At 43.6% G+C, this 23,135-nt stretch overlaps 1 protein-coding gene and 4 non-coding genes across 5 annotated transcripts; 1 reads left to right on the forward strand and 4 right to left on the reverse strand.

The window, feature by feature from the left end:
• Positions 1–6,032: 6,032 nt before the first annotated feature.
• On the reverse strand, positions 6,033–6,105 carry trnav-aac (transfer RNA valine (anticodon AAC)). Its single transcript has one exon. It is a non-coding gene; the product is annotated as a tRNA-Val (tRNA).
• A 357-nt stretch (positions 6,106–6,462) lies between these two features.
• Positions 6,463–6,535, reverse strand: trnav-aac (transfer RNA valine (anticodon AAC)). The gene has a single exon. It is a non-coding gene; the product is annotated as a tRNA-Val (tRNA).
• A 374-nt stretch (positions 6,536–6,909) lies between these two features.
• On the reverse strand, positions 6,910–6,982 carry trnav-cac (transfer RNA valine (anticodon CAC)). Its single transcript has one exon. It is a non-coding gene; the product is annotated as a tRNA-Val (tRNA).
• A 336-nt stretch (positions 6,983–7,318) lies between these two features.
• On the reverse strand, positions 7,319–7,391 carry trnav-cac (transfer RNA valine (anticodon CAC)). The gene has a single exon. It is a non-coding gene; the product is annotated as a tRNA-Val (tRNA).
• Positions 7,392–7,707: 316 nt separating this feature from the next.
• Positions 7,708–22,929, forward strand: idh2 (isocitrate dehydrogenase (NADP(+)) 2). The gene is made up of 11 exons (XM_061823293.1): positions 7,708–7,948; positions 14,589–14,680; positions 15,035–15,200; positions 16,811–16,971; positions 17,067–17,210; positions 17,625–17,761; positions 19,277–19,428; positions 19,509–19,621; positions 20,995–21,092; positions 21,179–21,271; positions 22,514–22,929. The coding sequence occupies exons 1-11, from the start codon at positions 7,831–7,833 to the stop codon at positions 22,596–22,598; spliced, it is 1,359 nt and encodes a 452-aa protein (XP_061679277.1). The 5' UTR covers positions 7,708–7,830; the 3' UTR covers positions 22,599–22,929.
• The last annotated feature ends 206 nt before the right edge of the window (positions 22,930–23,135 follow it).

The raw sequence follows: 23,135 nt of genomic DNA on the forward strand, positions 1-23,135 counted from the left end.
AAGCCTTGGCCTAACAGTTTTGAGGACCCGGGTTCGATCCCGGCCCCGTTTGCGTGGGTTTTCTCCGGGCACTCCGGTTTCCTCCCGCATCCCAAAAACCTTGCAACATTAATTGGACACTCTAAATTGCCCCCAGGTGTGATTGTGAGTGCGACTGTTTGTCTCCATGTGCCCTGTGTTTGCCTGGCGACCAGTTCAGGGTGTACCCCGCAAACTGCCCGTTGACAGCTGGGATAGGCTCCAGCACTCCCGCGACCCTCGTGAGAATAAGCGGCAAAGAAAATGGATGGCTGGATATATGTGTGTGTGTGTGTGCATGTGTGTGTGTGTTGTGTGTGTGTGTGTATATATATATATATACACACACACACACACACACACACCTCCTCCACTGTCCTTCCTCCATCCCCAAGGAGGCAATAACCTCCCCAGCAAGTGCTTCCCGGTGAGCTGTTGTCATAGTAACTTGTGGGCCGGTCGACATGACAACCCCACCACCGTCCAGAGATAGAGGATAGGCCACGGGGAGGGGGGGGGAGAAGAAGAATTGTTGGGGGTGGGGGTGGGGGTGTTAAGGCATACACCCCATTAATTTACTTTGCCTGATTCTGATTCAAAATGAGCCCCCCCTCCCCTCCCCCCGGTGACGTTTATTTAACATCAGCCTGCTTTACATTTATACAAGTATTTTTTTTTTTTAAACGGCAGCCTGCGGGCAGCGCCCTTATCTGCCCACTCGTATGTGGACACCGTTGAAAAGATAAACACGTTTCCCAACATTTCGTCGGGGTATGTTATGATTGTATAAGTACAACTGCTTCAGATAATCCCTTCAACGTGAATCATTTGAATATCGCGCCGCTTCCACTGACATGTTTTGCGCTAAAATTTCAAATATGTGCTTTTTTTTTTTTTTTTTTTTAAATAAAATACAATTAGGGAAGCAAAGGGGTGGAAAATTATGGTCATTTTCTGGGAAAGTTTCCTGTAGATTGATCAAATGGGGAGCTTTGAAAATATTCCAAATTGGAAACTTTTGGTGGGAATTCTGGGCTCTAATCTGGAATTGAGGGTCATTTCATGGAAATGTGTTGCATTCATGGATAAATGTAAACATTTTGTTTGGTTATAAGCAGACATCCAAGCACACTGATGCAATTAAAACGCGCAACATTTGAGCAGTTTTATTTTGTCAGTGGAATTTTATTCAACGATCAATTTTTTCATTGAGGAAAAATGAAAAGATGAATGCTGAGTAAAATATGACGTACTTTCCCATACTCAAAATCGTCATCAAACATGACCAAAATCCCATTGAGAATGTTGCATGAAAAGAATCCTTCACATCTCGTCCAATATGCAATTCAAAATCAGAATCACCGCCATGTTTTAGTCAACATTGTGCTAAAATATGTTTCCCGCAATTATTACCTATTATGGGCCAACCTTCAATTTTGATAATTCCCACTTTATTCGTTTCAACCATCATCCGCTGCTGCCGTTTGGCGATCACGCCAATACAAATTCGACGCACATCTGACGGAATATCTCGCTACAAAATGACGATGCTGCTTATAATAATAACAATTATTACAACTGCCTCATTTTTCGTGCCACTCTGTGATGATGAATCCAAATGACCTCCAAGGGTCCCGCACCTGACTTTTGAATCGGAATAAGAGAGTAGAAGTAGTAATAAAGGGAGGTTTTCCTTCCTTCCTTCCTTCCTTCCTTCCTTTCTGTTTCCCCGGCTTCAGTCGCCGTCTCAACGCGTGAGGGTCGCAGTTATGTACAATGACCTTGTGAAAGAATTCGACCCCTTGAACTTTTCAACCTTTCGCCACATTTCAGGCTTCAAACATAAAGGTATAAAATTATTATTATTTTTTTGTCATTCCACTTCACAATTCTGTCCCATTTGTTGTTGATTCTTGACAAAAAAAATAATTTTATATCTTTATGTATGAAGCCTGAAATGTGGCGAAGGCTTGAAAAATTCAAGGGTGCCGAATACTTTCACAAGGCACTGTGTAACTTGCATTGTGAACTTTGCGCTATGTCACTAAAACTGACATGACCCGATTACTTTTTACAGTATGCGGTAGAAACTTCGCATACTTTGGAGATGTCATTCGGGTCATTTTTTTCAAGTCGGTTCCCGGTAATTCCATTCCTAGGAATCGTCTGTGGTGGCACGGTGGATCAGGTGGAAAGCGTTGGCCTCACAGTTCTGAGGTCCTGGGTTCACTCCCGGCCCCCCTTGTGTGGAGTTTGCCTGTTCTCCCCGTGCCTGTGTGGGTTTTCTCCGGGTGGGCACTCCGGTTTCCTCCGACATTAATTGGACACTCTAAATTGCCCCTTGGTGAGATTGTGAGTGCGACTGCTTGTCTCCAAGTGCCCTGCGATTGGCTGCCAACCAGTTCAGGGTGTACCCCGCCTCCTGCCCGTTGACAGCTGGGATAGGCTCCGGCACTCCCCGCGACCCTTGTGAGGATAAGCGGCGAAGAAAATGGATGGATGGAATTGTTTGCCTGCCGATTGCGCTCAACGTTTACTTTTAGTAATTTTTTAGCAAATTACTGACATGCAAGACGTTGAGTTACCGTACGATATGGCCCTCTATCGTTTATATTATTTTGATGTGCGGGTTATTGCGTTAGCGCTGTGGTCTTGAGTTTCCATCTAAGACAAGACTGACTTTAGACTAGCGTTGCAAAGAACAATGAATGAAGTTTTGTGTAACTAAGTTACGTAAAAATCTCTTAGTCATCACCAAAACCAGGATGCCTGCCATTTTTAATTTACTGTCAAATTTTGCCCGACTTCTTGTCTTTGAAAACGGTCATATATTAATGAACATTCAGCAAAATAAAAATGCTAGCTAGCTCGCTAACGCCAGCGCGACAACATGCTGTCCGTCGTGTGCCGTTAATCCCAACAACATAAAAGTACATTTACTAGCCTCACCTCTCCCAATAAACGTGTTAACGCTTATCCTCACGAGGGTCACGGGAGTGCTGGAGCCTTTCCCAGCTATCAATGGGCAGGAGGCGGGGTAACACCCTGAACTGGTTGACCTTGGGGCAATTTAGAGTGTCCAATCAATGCATGTTTTTGGGTTGTGGGAGGAAACCGGAGTGCCCGGAGAAAAGCCACACAGGCACGGGGAGAACGTGCAAACTCCACACAGGCGAGGCCGGGATTTGAACTCCGCTCTTCAGAGCAGTGAAGCAATTTCTCTAAACTCTCTGAAATTGATATCAAGTGAGCTGTATGTAAAGCCAAAACTGCCTGACAAAAACAAAAACTCTCTTTAACTGGCCTTCAGAACATGGGTAATAATTTGGAAAAAAGTGAACATAGTACGTAGACGTCCACCTTCGCGTATAAAATGCAATGATTTCAATTTCATGTACAAGTCCGTGTTCACTGCCACGGCACACCGTGACAGCTCCGTCCATAAATCTGCCTTCACAATGATCGTAACGTTCAAATTGTTTGACGTAATAGTGTCTCAGCGTGATGCAGTGTGCGAGTACACCACTCCAAAATGCACCCACGCCAATGAATATACTTCAGCACTCCCGCGACCCTTGTGAGGATAAGCGGCTTGGAAAATGGAAAATAAATGCACCGGTTATATTAATCCCTCCCTGATGGTGCCAATCCCAACAGAAATATACGTATGATGTCACGTAAAAACAAAAAAGGTTTCGCTATTGAATTTCATCAACAAAACATTACAAGTATGAAAATAAATAATAGACACATTTTTATTTGACGTCAAATTCACGGTTGGAATGTTTTAATTTTTTTTCGTTCAAATGCACATCCGAATAATCCGCACACCGGACACTTTATTAAGTACACCTGCACAACCCAGTCTGATAACTGATGCCTTTCTGTAATGTAAAAGTAATAATGCTTAGTTATGATTGAGCATATGCATCGTCACTTTGGCATAATGTCTTCATATATGTGGTTTTAGCTCGCATTAGTGTAAAATTGTATCTTATTGAGAGGTGTTTCTAATATTTTGCTTCTCTCATATACTAGGCAAATGACCATTTGAATAAATACATTGTTAAATAGATTTATGACAGTGTTGCTAACATTTTTGTACGTATTATACAGATCTCGTATAATGGTATTCTAATTTCATGGGATTATGCAGGTGTACGTAATGTCCATTTTTACGTGGCCTCTCGGTTCGTGCAGTCCTTTCTGGTTTTTTTTTTTTTTTTTGTCTGCGCCCCAGCGACGTGTCTGCTTCATTTCATTTTTGTCGCCTGCCCCCTCTGACAGATGTATTTCCCCCTCGGGGATCAATAAAGTGTATCGTCTCATTTCATCTCATCTCATCTCATCACCTCGGCTATGGCCTCCTTCGGGGGGGACATTAATAATATCGGCGTCGGATGTAGATGAGTGTGCTTCGGTACGATGTTTGGATCCAATCGCATGCGCCATAAATAGAGAGAATTATAGACGCAGGTAGATTGACGGACGGCGGATCCGGAGATAGATACATAGATACAAATATACATCGATACGCGGATGGGGGGGGGTGAATAGATGGACAGGCAACACAACTTGGCAATGTGTCTAAAATATATGAAAATCAAATTTAAATGGAGCACTTTAAAACAAAATACGAGTTGCGAGAGCACAGATTTGCAAGTTTTACAAGTTGAATTATAGTTATTCTTTTAAACTTCATCATTTTTCACTTCATGACAGCAACGAACTTTACAACACCCTCAGTTCACATATGCATCTGTTGTGTATTGTCTTTGCATTTTTCATTTTTGTGCCGAATTATTGACCCCGTCGCGCCGCTCCTTTTGGCTCCAAAATAAACTTTGTGAAACACGTTTTAAAATTTGCAACAGATGAACGTGATTGATTTAAATGAATTCAAAGGATTTTTTTTTTCAGGGTAAGACAACGAGAGAGAGCAACGATGTCCATTGAATTAAAGCTTGAAAGCAGAGAAAATATTGAATGAGCATGCAGGTGAAATAGGTAAAAAATATATATAATTATATTTTTTAAAAATAGTAAACAAATTAGAACCCCAAAAAAATGCACAAGCTATTTCAAGATTTAACTTTTTATTATTAGCACCTGTGCCCCCCCACCCCCCCAAAAAAATGGCATTTTATTTATTTACTGACTTTTCAGGTCACTTAAGAAAATAGCAATGAATTTCATACCTTTTTTTTTAAAGGTTCAGACTTTGACCCACACATTATGTTAACGCCATAAAATGTACCATACTAGTGTTAAGCATTCGACAATACTTCGCTTCCATAACTCTGATTGTGTTTAAAGACATTATTCATAAAAATAAGGAAAGTACCCTGCGGTGTCATTTGTTTTGGCTTTCCTCCCTCTAGTGGCCTTATGTAGTATTACAGTGGTTTATTTTCAATTTAATGCCTCTGTTCTGATAGGTCGATTCAGTCACATGACGCCCTTCGGTTCATAGTGTACAGCGTGATCATTAGCATCAGATTAGCATTTCCATATGATTGTGATGGGGAGACCTATGGATATTTTAAGTAACAATAATCTATATAACATTGTTATGTATTTAATCGTTCAGCATTCGCTTCTGCTTGTAACGCCCCATCGTTTGTTTTATGTGACACGTTGCACTAATTGTCCACACGATGAATAGCGCCACCTAATGCATAAAATGAATCACCACAGGAAAATTACGAACTAGCTTCGTTCATTATTATTATTATTTTTTTTTTTTTTAGACCAAATGAGTCTTTTTTACACAACCCGCTAATAATACTGTACACTGAATGACAGAAGTGGGGGGGGGGAATTTATGCTATTACATCTTTTAGAGAGCATCGACATAAAGTTTACGTTAGAGGCCGGTTGAATATTCATATTCAAATCGACAATAGAAATGCAGTCCGTGACCCAAAACTAGTTGCGTCACTTGTATGTTTCAACCGGACCCACGGGGAGTGACAAACCACGAACAACTGGACGCTGACAGAGCAAAGTAAAACTGTTTCCACCCGGTCTCGAACCGGGGACCTTTCGCGTGTTAGGGGAACGTGATAACCACTACACTATGGAAACAACTGCGGGGTTGTGGGCGACAGTCCGAATTATTACCAATAACTACACATTTTTAGGCTCCATTTCTGCTTGGATTTTTTTGTTGTTGACTATACTTTCATTTTTTTTCCTCTTTGCTTTTTATATGCCTTTTAATCATGTACGGCACATTTCCTTGTGGATGAAATGCATTATGAAAATTAATTTGCTTTGCTTTACCGCTGAAAGTGAATGGAACTTGGTTTAGGGCCGGTTCGGTGAACCATTCACGGTTTCTTCACGGAAGATCTGGGTCCGGTTCACCGTTAGGAAGAAGGTTTTTGTTCGTAGTGCGATTTTAAGAATAATGGTTTTTTATTTTAAAAAAAAAAAGAGCATTGTTTCCACCCGGTCTCGAACCGGGGACCTTTCGCGTGTTAGGCGAACGTGATAACCACTACACTATGGAAACAACTGCGGGGTTGTGGGCGACAGTCCGAATTATTACCAATAACTACACATTTTTAGGCTCCATTTCTGCTTGGATTTTTTTGTTGTTGACTATACTTTCATTTTTTTTCCTCTTTGCTTTTTATATGCCTTTTAATCATGTACGGCACATTTCCTTGTGGATGAAATGCATTATGAAAATTAATTTGCTTTGCTTTACCGCTGAAAGTGAATGGAACTTGGTTTAGGGCCGGTTCGGTGAACCATTCACGGTTTCTTCACGGAAGATCTGGGTCCGGTTCACCGTTAGGAAGAAGGTTTTTGTTCGTAGTGCGATTTTTTTTTTTATTGGATTAAAATAAGAATAATAGTTTTTTATTTTAAAAAAAAGAGCATTGTTTCCACCCGGTTTCGAACCGGGGACCTTTCGCGTGTGAGGCGAACGTGATAACCACTACACTATGGAAACTGGTTCAATGTGTCCCCGTAGACCAGTCGAGAACGACAATGTACACGTCATATTTCGTGCAAACAATAATGCTCGCGATATCGCAACATTAACATTTCTGATATTGCAATTTGATATTTTGGTCCAGATTTTAACAAAAAAATCACGGGAGTTCATACTCATAATTTGCCTTCGCGTGCCACGTAAAAATCATGCGGCAGGCCGGATCTGGCCCCCGGGCCTCGAGTTTGACACCTGTGGTGTCGTTCGTCAAAAGTGCTTCAAGCACTATGTAGTACGAAAATATGTATTCCTGGTAGATTTAAAAATCATAACCAGCATGGTGGAATGAAAAGCTGTTTCCACCCGGTTTCGAACCGGGGACCTTTCGCGTGTGAGGCGAACGTGATAACCACTACACTATGGAAACTCCAGCCATCCTCGGGACCACGTAACCCCTTATACGATTCTCCCTCCAATTCCATCTTTTTGCTTTTCGGTGGCATGTTTATTAATTTTTTTCTTTTTTTTTTGTCTTAACGGTTTCGATCACGTGCGGCCGTTAGGATTTTCATCTAGTTAGTGGAAAGTGTCGATGTTGAGAAAAACGCTATATTGGACTGTCCGTTCATCAATTTTGTGAACCGCTCATCCTCACCAGGGCTGCGGGAATTCTCTCTCTTCCCCCCCCCCCCGCCCCCCTCGCTCGCGTGCGTTTGACGTCACACTCAGAGGAAGGCGCGAATGGGCGGCGCTTCTCCGAGGCGCCCGCCGCTATATTGAAGCCCGACGCGGCTGCGTCTTCCTTCCTCTTCCCTCTCGAGTTCCGCCGAGTGTCCGCCGCGAAAGTGATCCGAAGCCGGGGAGTCATGGCCGGATATCTGAAAGTCCTCAGCTCTCTGTCGAAGTCCTCCGCCGCCGCTTTTTCCCGAACCCCCGCCGCGCTCGGCCCGGCTGCCCAGTGCCAGACTTTGCAACAAAGAAACTGTGAGTGACCCGAAAGAAGGACAAAAAGCGTCATTTTAGCGGGGGAATTTGTTTGGCACCCGCACAGGCTAAGCTAAATGCGAGGCGAGTGAATGGCGGCTCGACGTCAGCGGCCACGTTAATTGAAGAAGGAAAAACGCCATTTGACATATTTTAGCGCTTTTATTTTTAGCCTCGAAGACTTGAGTGAGTGATCACCGATACTTTGATGTTCAAATGTCTTGGTTGTCCGAGGGGAGCCCTTCTGCTTCTTTGTCTTCCCCCATTCAAACTTTCGATCTTAAAATGCGGACGAAACCGATCCGGACTGCACAAAACATTTCCACCCCTGCATCCCTTTAAAAAAAAAAAAAAAAGCCATTACGTGTCCTCCTGTCATCCTTGAAACGATTGCAACCCGTTTCGCTAACTCTGTAAAGATGCCAGTTCGCCTCCGATCCCGCATTCACGCGCGACGAGTCGAACTGGTTATCCGAATTATGATCGGTGACGAAAATTGAAATTCACGGTCGCCCTCCGTGTGGTGGGACTCGGGAGGAAAGTTTTCCCCTCCAAGGTCAGGCGCCGCATACGAGTCTCCACCGTCATCAGAAATGGCTGCCGGTGTCCTACATAATTTTTTTTTTTTCCCCATGCACTCGCTTTGCTCGAACTATTTTAATCACGTTGCACCCTTTTTAATGTTATTTTATTTCCGTTTTATTACCGTCAAACTGGCTGCTTGTTGTTGTCTGGGCCATACAACCACATTCCGGGGTTTCCTGTTCTATTCTATATGCATGGCGGCTGCTTCATTGTCACATGATCTCTGCAGGCCGACCAAAATTCACTGCAAGCTGACACTACTTGAGCAACACCCCCCCCCCCCCCACTACCTCAACCCCCCCTCCCCCCAAATCCTCCTTGTAGTTTCAGGTCATACAGCAGCCGCCGCCTGTTATCAAGGTAAAGGGGTCAGCTGAAGGACACCTGGCCCGGCCACGCGCGCTGGCGTGGCCGCGAATGTAAATTTTAGTTTTAACGACAACTCTGCAGCTTTTATGTCACCGTCCTCCTTTTAAAATGCAAAAAAAAAAATGTCCGTCTTGATTGCAGTTTTTTATTCTGCAGCCCCCTTTGACGCATGCTACGGTTGCCGCGTAATAATCTGCCTTTGCAAATACAGTACCGTATTTTCCGCACTATAAGCCGCACCCAAGAGCCTTTAATTTCCCCGAAAGCTGACTGTGCGCCTTATATGTGGATCAATATTGAGCCGGAACAAGTCCGTTTTCCCCTGTAGAAGTAGTAGTGCGCGGTGCATGCTGGGATATAAGATTTGTGTTTGTGTAAAAAGACCCCAAAATGACTCCGATACTACTACGGCTACAATACTACATCGCTGACTTTTTCCCTCTGGGAAAATAATAAAACGACTTTATTCATTTTGCGAGTGAATGGAACGCTCATTTGTAATCTGTTAATAGTTTGACCGCCCTTTTCGGGTTTGTTGACGTTCCCTTTAACGCAGCGCCATCTAATGGATGCGTAACCCCAGCCTTCTGTGCGCCTTAAAAATGAAAAAAGTTTTTTTAAAAAAAAAATAGGTCACATGTGTCAAACTCAAGGCCCGGGGTCCAGTTCTGGCCCGCCGCATGGTTTTATGTGGCCCGCGAGGTATGAACTTCCATGACTTTTGTTCAAATCTGTACCCAAATATCAAATTGTCACATCATAAATGATAAAGTTGAGCTATTGCAAGGATTATTGTGTACACAAGCATCAGAAATACTTTAAAAACACATTAACCTTGATTTCTAGTTCCAAAAATATGTACGTAAATACGTACGTAGATAAATATGATGAGGCGAAAGATATTTTTATGGTTTCACCATCATAACGGCTGTTTTGGAGGAAAGGTTAGAGACAGCAGACTTGGATGGTTTGGACATGTTCAGAGGCGAGAGGGTGAGGAAATGGGTAGGAGAAAGGTAAGGATGGAGCTACCAGGGAAGAGAGCGAGAGGGAGTCCGAAGAAAAGGTTGAGGGAGGACATGAAGACTGCGGGTGCTAGAGAGGACCATCCACGAGATGGGCTTAGGTGGAAAAAGATGACACGCTGTGGCGACCCCTAATGGGACAAGCCGAAAGGAAAAGAAGAAGATTGAAGGTGCACCTTTATAGTGCGGAAAATACGGTAATTTAAAGCTGCCGCTAACGATTTTAATCAGCGATTTAATCCCCCCCCCCCCCATTACGCTTCTGTATTAACGTCCATCCATTATTCAATCGGCTTATCCTCACGAGGGTCACGGGAGTGCTGGAGCCTACCCCCAGCGAACACTCGCAGGGCACAGGGTATTTCGAATCGGCGGTGCAGAAAATGCACAAACATAAATGATGATTGTTACTGGCTTGACATGCACAAAAAATGTTTTTCAAGGTAAAAGCCAAAAATTCATTTTGAATAAACACAATGAGACAATGACAGAAACCAAAGTATTTGTACCGTTGAATCATGTGTGTTAGGACGGCATTAAGTTAAACAGTGACTCTAAATGATAATCAATGAATAAAAATGAGTCATTAATTGTGTTTGGCTATTTGGAAACAAGCATCACTGGCTGCAGGTTGTGTTTGGAAGGCGAACGTGAACCAGGAAGGGCATTTCAGGTGACCCAGGTCGTCGTGACCCTTCAAAACCTGGGCCTCATCTCAAGCGACCATAAACCAGTTTACGCTCATCAGGCCGCTTGGTCATGTTTTTATGCTCGAGTTCGGCTTGCGTGATTATGTATATCCTTTTTTTTTTTTTTTTTTTTTTTTTAATCAATACTGCGGTGCAGGTGGTGTGGCGAATGCGCACGGCGGCGAGAAATGCCCGCGTGACTTTGTGGCGCGCGTTCGCCCTTCAGAGCCCCGCCATGTTTATCCATCCACAGTTACGTAACGTACTCGGCTCCCACCGGCTCCCCCCTCTCTCCCCTGCATTGTGACGGCGGAGTCCCAGTTGGAGGGGGATTTAGTTCATCTGAGGCCAGTCTTGGTGTTGCCAGACCGATGATTTTTTTTTTTTTTTTTTTTGTATATATTATCATTTTGAATTTGATGCCTGTAACACGTTGTTTAAAAAAAAAAAAAAAGGCTCGGACGTTGGTCGCTGTTCACCTTCACTTCACCCGCTCGGCGTTTGGGAGCCGACGATGCTAATTGTCGAAGCTATGTCGGTGGAATTCTTTACCGTCCTCGCTTGATGTACAACTGGAGGTGCTTTAACCCTCTGGGCTCTCCGTTGTCATATCTTGTGGTTCATAATGCACCACAAATTTTCAGTTGGAAACAGGTCTGGAGTGCTGTCGGGCCAGTCTAGCGCTTGCACTTAATTACTACGCAACGTCACTGTTGCATTACGTGCAGAGTGTGTCTTGGCATTGTCTTGCTGAAGTAAGCGTCAATGTCCCTTTATTTAAAAAAAAAAAAAAAATTGCTTGGATGGCAGCATATGTTCCTCCAAAACCTCTATGTACTTTTCAGAATTAGTTTTGCATTCACAGATCTGCAAGTTACCCATGTCCATCCATCCTCTTAGCCACTTATCCTCACAAGGGTAGCGAGGAGTGCTGGAGCTGTCAACAGGCAGGAGGCGGGGTACAACCCTGAACTGGTTTCCAGCCAATCGCAGGGCACATGGAGACAAACAGCTGCACTCACAATCACACCTAGGGGCAATTTAGAGTGCCCAATTAATGTTGCATGTTTTTGGGATGTGGGAGGAAACCGGAGTGCCCGGAGAAAACCCACGCAGGCACTGGGAGAACATGCAAACTCCACACAGGCGGGTCCGGGATTAAACCCAGGACCTCAGAACTGTGAGGCCAATGCTTTCCAGCTGAGCTGCTGTGCCGCCCACGTGACCCATGTTGTGACACAAACACATTTCACCACAGGTGCTGGCTTTTCAACACAAAGCTGATAACAGCCCAACTGGTCCGTTTCCTCTTTATTTCAGAGGACACTGCGTCCATGATTTTCCAAAAGCAATTTGAAATGTGGACTTGTAAGTGTGCACTTTTCCACTTGAAGTTGGTCCATCTCTGATTAGCTCAGGCCCAGAGAGGCCGGCGTCATTTCTGTGTGTTGATAATATGGCTTTTGCATTGCATGGTAGAGTTTTAACTTGCATTTGTAACTGTATTGCCTGCCAATGTTTTTTTTTTTGTTTTTTTTTTTTTTCCCGAAAATGGTGTTGAGCCCGCATGGAACGTGTTGCAAGCATCAAATTTAAAATGAGAGAATAGTTTCACACACAACCAAAGCAATAATATCAGTCTGAACAAATGTTTTTGTAGTTCATCAATTGGATGTAGGTTAAAGGTTTTGCAAATCATTATTCTGTTTTGTTTACGTTTTGCACAATGTCCCGGCTTCATTGGAAGTCGAGTTTGTATTGCTGTTTGGGTTTATGTGGATTTGTTTATTTTGGCACTCAATATTTTTTTGTTTGTTTGTCATCGTTAGGGTTGCAAAATCAAAACTTCCCGGAATTGTCAAAGTTCGGCCAAAAATGCAGACGCTGAGCTTGAGAACTTTCAGGGAATTTTTTTTTTTTTTTTCTTCCTGAATGGGACTTGTTTGGTATTTTAGGAAAGGTGGTGCCTTGATGAAAATGACATATTTGAATCTTGAGATTTGGAGCTAAAAATAACTCGGGTGTCATTTTTTTTTTCCATTTTTTTTTTTTCTTTTTATGACAGAACCGTTTAATTTCTCCATTAAATGAGCGTTAATTCCCCCCAAAAATGTCATAGGAAGTGTTTTCAAAACTCCCCAGTTGAATTTCCTGTGAAAAGTTTAACAGAAAATTTCCACCCCTGTGCAACCCTCATCACCGGAATTGGAGAGGATTCATAAATATGAATTGCGGAATGGGGGGAGGGGTGCTTTATGTATTTATTTTAAGGAATAAGCATCACATTGTTGAATTGGGACTGTTGATTTAATCATGTGTTAAACCAATGAAGGCAAAATGGCAGCTGCGGCCGAGGAGACGTTAATTCAGTCAAATGGCAAAATAAACAGTTGAAGTGATTGATGTTCAGTTCTTCCGATGAGTTCCTTCGTCTTTTGGTGCGAGGTTATTTTGGTCCCGTTTCCCGTCCACCGGGGTTCGTGCCGCATGCTGGTTGCCGGGGGGAGAGAGCAGCGGCTGTTTGGACAGGTGTTCCCATGGCTGGGAATGGGTCAAATGTCTCAGCGAACCAACATTTGGGGGGCGGGCATCAACTAGGCTTGAGAAGTCGTTCTCGTAATCTTCCGCCGCTTCCTCCTCTTTGCGCTTTTTAAAGCCCAAGTGTCATCCCAATAAGGATTTTAAAATAGATGTTGAAATGAATACTACATATAACATTATTTACTTCATTGTCCATACGGGAAAAAAAAAAATAAGAGCAGACAGCACGTCATCCATGCGCAAAATTGCGGAAATCTCATTCGACATCCAAGTGGTCGCCATATTGGCTGCATCTAACTGCCCGTGATGTCACCCCGGACATTCGCCATTGAAATGCTGTGCCACCAATTATGGGAGATAAACATGCCCCTTCTGACACAGAACCTCTTTTCGAACAAGAGAACATCTCACAACCGAGTGAAGTGTCCACGGCAATATTACCCTATCGTTTCGAGCCATATTTAGATGATATGTGGCTCACTACTATCTAACCACAGTATGTATGAGCCAGCCTGGCCGAAGCCGTGCTCGTCCGCGAGGCAGGGCTTAGGCGGCGGCTCGTCCGCCCGCCTACTATGGGACACGGAAGCGCTTTTCGACAAAGAAAACATCTCACAACCGAGTGAAGTTACCGGGGCAATATTACCCTATCGTTTTGAGCCATATTTAGATGATATGTGGATCACTTCTCACTCACAACAGACTCCCAGACAGTATGTATGAGCCAGCCCGTCCAAATCATGTTTTGCGGGGGGGGGGGGGGGGACGGATGGCTCCATACCGGCTACCGTTTTTTCATTAATAACATGCTAAAAATCATCCATTTCATGACAGTAGCACTTTAAATTCACCATCGTGGTCCTGATGGCTGTTCTGTCGCTTACAGAAAGAGAATCAGAATCGTTTCCATTCTTTACCTCTGAGGCCAAACCTGTGTTCAATTTGGGAGAGTCCCCTCTGTGATCCTTTCGGTTTTCTTGTACAAGGGATGACCCAGACTGGAACGGGACACGACACTTTCCTCTCATAAGATTATCCCCGATAAGAAGGTTATCTTGTCACATGTGTCCGTGGATTTATCAGCTCGTCTGCCGGTGGAATTATGGCCAAATTTACCTGGTTCAGTTTTAGAATGCGCCATGCGAGGGTGAATTCAAGCCTCACAAGTCTTTTTTTCTTTTTAAAACAAAAAGTAGCGTGATGATGTAAGATGAGTACTTCAAGGAAACTCAGTCAGTGACACTTTCAGTGTTCTCCGTTAGATTTGTGTTTTTAATCCCCCCCGATGAAGGCGAAGCTTGTTTTTAAAGGGAAACGGTTGCTAAGTCAAGTCATGTTTGATTTATTATTACAGGGGAGGATCTATTCATATCCTCGTCTCTTTGGCATATTTTTCTGACTTTTTCGACCGCCGCCTACGTTTTTTGACAGATGCCGACAAACGCATCAAAGTGGCCCAGCCCGTGGTGGAGATGGACGGGGACGAGATGACCAGGATCATCTGGGAGTTCATCAAGGAGAAGGTGAGAGTCGACGGGTTGACTCTGTATGCGTCGGGTCCTCTCTCTCTCTCTCTCTCTCTCTCTCTCTCTCTCTCTCTCTCTCTCTCTCTCTCCTCTCTCTACCCCCCCCCCCTCCCCGGAGTGACACGTGGATGCGAGGGGGCGGGGGTTTGGTGCTCTTTCATTCAGTAACATTACAGGTCGTCCGGGAGACGGCAGATGGCGCATGAGCGGCGCGTGAACATTTTTTTCCGTGACCACAAACGGGAATAACTGCAATGAAACGTTGCTATATTTAAATGCCAGAATAGCCAACTTGAAAGGTTTGAGTTTAACGGCGATTTTCAAGTCGTGTGCCGTTCTGCTTCCCTGCAGCTCATCCTGTCCAACGTCGACGTGGAGCTGAAGTACTTTGACCTCGGGCTGCCGTACCGCGACCAGACGGACGACCAGGTGACCATCGACTCCGCCCTGGCCACCAAGAAGTACAGCGTTGCGGTTAAATGTGCCACCATCACTCCTGACGAAGCAAGAGTGGAAGGTGTGTGTGTGTGTGTGTGGTGTGTGTGTGTGTGTGTGTGTGTGTGTGTGTGTGTGTGTGTGTGTGTGTGTGTGTGTGTGTGTGTTGTGTGTGTGTGTGTGTGGTGTGTGTCAAAGTGCACATCACTTAAGTTATCAAACACTTTACTGAGCGCTTCTTGAAGGCTGTGAATATGGACATATGTTTTTCAAGTTGACTCCAACAGGACAGTGCGATTTTACAATTAAATTACAGTACAGTGATGCCTCGGTTCTTGACCACAATCAGTTGCAGAAAACGGTTCGAGAAGTGATTTTGTTCGAAAACCGAATCGCTGTTTCCCATTACAATGAATGGAAAAAGAAATAATGCGTTCCAAGCCTAAAAAATTTGGCTTTTTTTTTTTTTTTTTTTTACACCTTTTCCTAATGATAAACTGCATAGTAGAAATACATGTGTAGTATAAATACTTTATATAATAAAGTAATTTAAGAAATATATTTATTTTTTTGCTTAAAATTTATGCTTTAGTCAAGTACGCTAGGCTAGGGAGTGCATTGCCGTATCTGTAGCGACTCGGCCCTCGGCCTTTTAAACTTTTTTTTTTATTAACAAAAGTGCAGAATAACTTTAAACAAGCAACTTGCCTTTTTTGGAGCCATGATGGAGGGTTAATATGGTCGTCCTCGATAAGAAGATAAACAACGGGACACGTCTGTGTACAGAGGCTGCGTTATACACAATAACAAAAGTGCGCTGGTTGTACCTCACACGTTATGTCCTTTCCCTTTTTTTTTTTTTCGTGGGGCGTTTTGAATTGACAATAACAAAGCGCGTCGTGGATGGGTCAACTGCTTACGCCGCGCGCGATGTTATTGTCCGGGTTTTTTCGGGAGACGTTCAAGTACCGATTTCCGTTTGAAAACAGAAGCCAAAAAAAAAAAAAAAAAAATCTGGAAATTTTCGTTCGAAAACGTTGACGTTCGAGAACAGAGGCTTTACTGTACTTTGCCGTAAATGCCTCCTGGTTATTGTTCAATTGTCATTTCCGACTTCCTAATCTCTATACAGCGGACCACTCCTCGTCGCGAGGCACAGGGACTGGACCACAAATCGTATAAATCTCTGGATAACTGATGGCTTTTAGAAATGCTTTGGCCGGGGAGGGGGTTAAAATCTAGAAATTCTAAAAAAATCAGAAGTGTTTTAGTGGTTGTCTTTGTAGTTGCGCTCCATCCATCCATTCATCCATTTTCTACGGCTTTTCCGGGGTTCGGGTCCCGGGGGAAGTGGGTTCAGCAGGGATACCCAGACTTCCCTTTCCCCAGCCACTTCTTCCAGCTCTTCCGGAGGCCTTCCCAAGCCAGCCGAGAGACATGGTCTCTCCAGCGTGTCCTTGGTCGTCCTCGGGGTCTTTTTCCGGTGGGATGTGCCCAGAACATCTCACCATAGAGGCGTCCGGGATGCATATGAATCCGATGCCCCAGCCACCTCATCTGGCTCCTTTCAATGGGCTCGACACTGAGCCCCTCCCGGATGATCGAGCTTCTCTCCCGTTCTATAAGGGAGAGCCTGGGCTTCAAAAAATGTTTTGATAGTCTTTTTTTTTTTTTTTTTTTAAATGTTGACAGAGTTCAGTCTGAAGAAGATGTGGAAGAGCCCCAACGGCACCATCAGGAACATCTTGGGCGGCACAGTCTTCCGCGAGCCAATCATCTGCAAGAACATTCCCAGGCTTGTTCCTGGCTGGACGCAGCCCATCACCATTGGCAGACACGCTTTTGGCGACCAGGTGACTCATCTTATTGCGCAAGAAAATGAAGCGCCACTATATTCATCCTGTCGAGTGTATAAATTAAACGTGTTTCTTTCTTGTTTTCTTTTCAGTACAGAGCAACAGACTTTGTCGTGGACCAGCCGGGCAAATTCAAGATGATCTTCTCGCCGGCCGACGGCAGCGCCGGCAAGGAATGGGAGGTGTACGACTTCCCTGCAGGTGGCTGCGGAATGGGCATGTACAACACGGATGAGGTGAGAGAACGGACGCCGCGTGACTTGAGGAACCTTTGAAGAATTGAAAATGTTGCCCCCCCCCACCTCCCTAGTCTCGCAGCTAATCTCTTGAGCCGCTCCCTCTTTTGATGAATCGCTTTGCATAGCAGCAAGCAGTCCCGACGTTGCTCTCGGCAACTGCGCCGCTTCCGTATTCTTTACTTTTTGTGAGAGGGGCTTTGTTTGATTTAACAACACGAGAGGTCAGGCGAGATAACTTTCAACCTCTCTGTGAGGGGGGGGGTGACGGGGGGTTGTTGACCTCTTCAACAGATAAAACGACTGCACCTGACAACTGATTGCTTCTTTTCTTTCCTCTCTCTCGCTCTCTCTCTCTCTCTCTCTCTCTCTCTCTCTCTCTCTCTCTCTCTCTCTCTCTCTCTCTCTCGTCAGTCCATAACAGGCTTTGCACACAGTTGCTTCCAGTACGCCATTAACAAGAAGTGGCCGCTATACATGAGCACAAAGAACACAATTCTTAAAGCTTATGACGGCAGATTTAAAGACATCTTCGAGGACATCTTTCAGAAGTGAGTTTGGAGTGGCCCAAATTTGAACACAACACAACTACGAAAATGTCTTTTGTGTCCGGCATGAGTTGCCCCGTCCTCAACTCGATAAGAACTCGAGCGGTATATTCGACATCGGTGCTCGGCTGTTAGCTTGGCCGCACGAGTGCCTCGTTGTCAGAATGAAGTGGAATTTATTCCAGGCACCGGTGGCTTTAAGAATCTATATTTTGACTGCCCAAACATGTAGTTGCTGTAGATGTAGGCTTATGAAAGATGCTACAAGAAGTGGAAGCCATTTTTCTATCATGTAGTTGATGTACTTGACAGAAAATTGCTTTTGAGGACCACATTTTATATACCGTAATTTCCGGCCTACAGAGCTCGCCTGATTATAAGCCTCGCCCAGTACATTTGGAAAGGAAATACCATTTGGTACACAAACAAGCCGCACCAGTGCAAAAGCCATAAGTGCCCACATTGAAACCAACGTTGAAACACGAGATATTTACAAAGAAAGACGGTACACAGAGAGGTTTCAAAGTTTTAATACCGTAGCTTAACGTACAAACAACACAACAGCACGAACCATGCTGGTTTAAAAAAAAAAAAAAAAAAACATACCGGTAAAAGTCACCGAGACCCGGCACACAGCAGCAACATGCTAGCCTGGCTCGAACAGGGCTGTTTTTTAAAAAAAAAAAAAAAAAAAACATACTGATAAGTCACTTCCACTGGTGTCACTCTTACCTTTTCCACTCAAGTGCCCCCTTGCGGCCGTTAGAAAAAAATGCACAAATTGGCCGCATCAGAGTTGAAAGTGTGTGTGTGGGGGGGGGGGGGGGGTCATGACTTATAGGCCGGAAATCACGATAATTAATTTTTTTAAACATTCGTAATTGACAGGGTCTGTTGGGAACATTTTTGTCTGTGATGTGTCAAATTTGGAATCTTTTCCGTTTCCCTTTTATGGCAACTTTGACTTCGATAACTGACAAGGGAGTTCCGGAGGCTTCCAGGATTGAATTTCAGATACATAAAATCCACTGTATGTCCATTTTTCCTTAGTGTCAACGAAAAGCACAACACGCTTGTCATAAAATGAATCCATATTTTACGGCCTCCTCCTTATATTAAAAGTGTACAGTATTTTTAATTATTTTTACCTTGATAACAATGAGTACTTCTAATGCAATAGTGAATAATAATTCAGTTTCAGAAGCAAAAGCAAATCATTTCTCCCAATTTCTGGTGTGCTGTGTGAACGTAATCACATTTGTGATGCTCAAGTAACCAGATTTGAAAGATAATCACCTTACTGAAGGGCGCTCTTGTTTTGGTTTTGAAAGATGTGATCCGGCTGAAGTTTTAGAGACATATTTTGCCCGACAATTCTGGTCACGTTGCAACCTGAAGAACATTTAAAGAGATTTCACTGTACTGCATTTGTATTTTCTCGGTATTTAGTTTTCATGTGTGAGGAAAATAACCCACCTCGAGATACATTGTGTGTGTGTGCTTGTGTTTTCCCCGAAGGCACTACAAGCCCCAGTTTGACAAGCTGAAGATCTGGTACGAGCACAGGCTTATAGATGACATGGTCGCCCAAGTATTGAAGTCTTCCGGAGCCTTCGTGTGGGCGTGCAAGAACTACGACGGCGACGTTCAGTCTGATATCCTCGCGCAAGGTGAACTGCTGTATGTTTAGTTTGGATTTTCGCTTAACTTTGACAACACGGGATCTGATTTTTGCTTTTCTATGTTTCAGGTTTTGGTTCTTTGGGTCTTATGACATCTGTGCTCGTCTGTCCTGATGGCAAGACTATTGAGGCCGAGGCCGCCCACGGGACTGTGACCAGGCACTATCGCGAGCACCAGAAGGTTATTTCAACAAGACGTCCGCTCACTGACATCTTTCCATTTCGTTCGCCGCTTATCCTCACAAGGGTCACGGGAGAGCTGGAGCCAATCCCAGCTATTGTTGCACAGGAGGCGGGGTACACCCTGAACTGGTCGCCAGCCAATCGCAGGGCACATGGAGACAAATAGCCGCACTCACAATCACACCTCGGGGCAATTTAGTGTCCAATTAATGTTTTAGGTTTTTTTGGGGGAGGGGTGTGGGAGGTATAATACATAATCACACCTAGGGACAATTTACAATCTCCAATTAATGCACGTTTTGGGGATGTGGGAGGAAACCGGAGTGCCCGGTTAGAGCATGCAAACTCTACACAGGCAGAGGCTAGGATTTGAACCCCCGTCCTCAGAACTGTGAGGCCAGCGCTCTAACCAATTGCCCTGCCAGGTGCCATAACTTATGAAGTACAGTGGTACCTCGGTTTTCGAACAAATTTGTTTTCGAATTCAACTTGAAATTTCTTTTTTTTTTTTTTTTTTTTTTTTGTGCTTCAGTTTTTGAACAAAAATCGGTACTCGAACGCCCCTAACAAAGCCCAGAAATAACAGAACGTGCGCAGCCAGACCAGCTGACTCACAACGCGCTTTGTTGTGAATTCCCACCCCGCCGAGGGGGAAAAAAAAAAAAAAAACCCCGGAAATAACAACGCGCGCTGCCCAACCAGCTTTGTCAATTCGAACCAACCCCCGGGGTGGGGGAAAAAAAAACAAAAAAAAAAACCTGAAATAACATAACTCGCGTGGCGGTTGATTTGGTTTTCGAACAAATCGGTTCTCAAACTGCCTTCTGGAACAGATTGTGGTCGAGATCCGAGGCACCACTGTAAATTAATTCTGTGATCTTTTAAGTCAATTTAAATCAAATCCACTTTACTTGCCAGTCTGCTGATCAATCTTTTTTTAATGCTTTAATACAAAAAATATTACATTGCATTTAAAACGTCATAACAAAAATGTAAGGTAAGAAGCAATGCTCAATTACAGCCTTCTTTTTTCTAAATCTTCAGGTTTTTTTATTTTTTTTAACCATATTTCACCCTTTCGTCACTTTCAGCATCTTCTCTCATCTTTTCATTGACCGAGTTCTGCAGTTTATGAATTATTCTTACACCCTCCGCTGGCATTGTTGCCTTTATCGACGCCTTTTGCTTCGGTATAGCACATACCGTAGAAGTAACGTGCTCGGACTGCTTTGTCAAAATGGACACCTCGTGGTTTTTATTCAAAAAATTTTAAATTGCCGTGCTCGTGAGTCAAAGGACAACTTTACATTTAAAACGATGCATGCGAGTGTGTGAAAAATCCATAATTTGACTTCTCCCCATTGATTTCAGGGAAGACCGACGAGCACCAACCCCATTGCCAGCATCTTCGCCTGGACCAGAGGCCTGGAGCACCGTGGTAAACTCGACGGAAACACAGACCTCATCAAGTAAGCTGTTTAATGTCTGAAAAATCTCAAGACACCCAGATAAAATAATTTTTCATAACGAGGATTTTTTTTGCTTGAATCAACAGGTTCTCCCAGACTCTGGAGCGCGTGTGCGTCGAGACCGTGGAGAGCGGCACCATGACGAAGGATCTCGCCGGATGCATCCATGGCCTTTCTAAGTAGGTTCCTCTCACTTTGTGGCTCAACGTGCAAATTAGCTTTTTATTCTAGTAATTGGGTTATTAGTTTATTCTACAGTGAAGAAAACAAGTATTTGAACACCCTGCTAGCTTGCAAGTTCTCCCACTTAGAAATCATGGAGGGGTCTGAAATTTTCATCATAGGTCCACTGTGAGAGAGATCATCTAAAAAGAAAAATCCAGAAATCACAAAGCATGATTTTTTTTTTTTTTTAACTATTTCTGTATGTGATACAGCTGCAAATAAGTATTTGAACTTCTGTCTATCAGCTAGAATTCTGACCCTCAAAAACCTGTTAGTCCGCCTTCAAAAGTCCATCTCCACTCCATGTATTTATTTGTATAGCTAACGCTAGCACCGTGCTAACAGGGCCGGTTAAAAAAACAAAAACATACCGGTAAAAATCACTGAGACGCGGCAGTAACACGCAAGCACAGCGCCAACAGGGCCGGACCGGTAAAAGTCACCTTCTCGGCACATATATTCCACCGGTCTCTCTTTTACCTTTTCCGCTCGAGTGCCCCCTTGTGATCGTTAGGAAAAAATGCACAAATTAGCTCCATCAACGCATAAACCGCAGCGTTAGAAGCGTGTGGAGAAAAGTCTGTTTATAGGCCAGAAATTGCAGTACTCATTTGGACTTTCTGGGTGGGGCATCAAATTTCGAAGAAAAAAAAAGGGGGTGAAAACCAGATATGGAAAAATCGGTCTTATGTAAATAGTTTTTTTCTGTACTAGTACCGTAAGTGGTAAGTCGGCTCCTACTCACAGCACCCGAGAGAAATACTTAAGTGGTATTTAACATTTTAGTTCAAAAAAAATTACATTTAATCCTTCAGATTAGCAATCTTTCAATTTGTTCTGTGACGATACAATTTTTAAATGTTAACTGCAATATGTTTTGAGTCACTTGGTAATTTTTAAAAAATTATTCCTACATTTAAGATCATTATTCATGTTTGAACTACAAAATATTAGTCTTATTAACTAAAACTCCTGTTGGTCTGGCCACTTAGGCCGACGACATCACTCTTTCGATGTTTGTCGTGATTGTACACGGAGAGTGAAGTATTTTTTTTTTTTATTCACGTGGTATACGTTTGATCCAAATCTTGACATGCCGTTGTAATTTCCCCCCAAAACGTGAAGGATTGTATCATTTTGTGAGCTATAAATCACATTCACGCCATTGCATCTTTCCCCTCCCCTCCGCCCCGCAGCGTCAAGCTAAACGAGCACTACGTCAACACCACAGACTTCCTGGACGCCATCAAGACAAATTTGGACAAAGCCCTCGGCAAATGAAGGACTTGGAAGACGGACTATAGCTAACACGAAGATTGCGTTGTCACTCTTCTGTTTTTGTACCTCATTTTTAACTTAAAGGTCAATCAATTCACAGAGATTTTCATCTGAAGGACAAACATTTGTGTTATCTATAGCAGCATTTTGGTGTTATATTAGGGGTTATTAAAATATGTTAAGCGTTGCCCTCCCACTGAATACCTCCCCTTTAACGCCTGTCCGACGTTTTGCAAGGTTTTATTTTTGTAATGTGAAGTACTGTATTCAATACTGTGTAATGCCTGGGGCAAGACTGCATCTTATTTGCCAATAAATCCTTTGTTTGACCCACACAAGAGCTCCTAAGGTCCTTTTGAAAAACCAAAATCCATTTTATGCATATAGTGGTGCCCGCTAGATACAATTTTATGATTATCTGGAATCATCTTTCTGTATGGAAATGTCTTAAATCCCTTCCAGCCTGAACAAAAGCCAACCGAAAACTTTAAAGTAAGTTTCAGTTGAAAGTTTACTTAAAAAACATATGTGAGATGGTAA

This window comes from Syngnathoides biaculeatus, chromosome 6, assembly GCF_019802595.1.
Source record: "Syngnathoides biaculeatus isolate LvHL_M chromosome 6, ASM1980259v1, whole genome shotgun sequence".
NCBI lineage: Eukaryota > Metazoa > Chordata > Actinopteri > Syngnathiformes > Syngnathidae > Syngnathoides > Syngnathoides biaculeatus.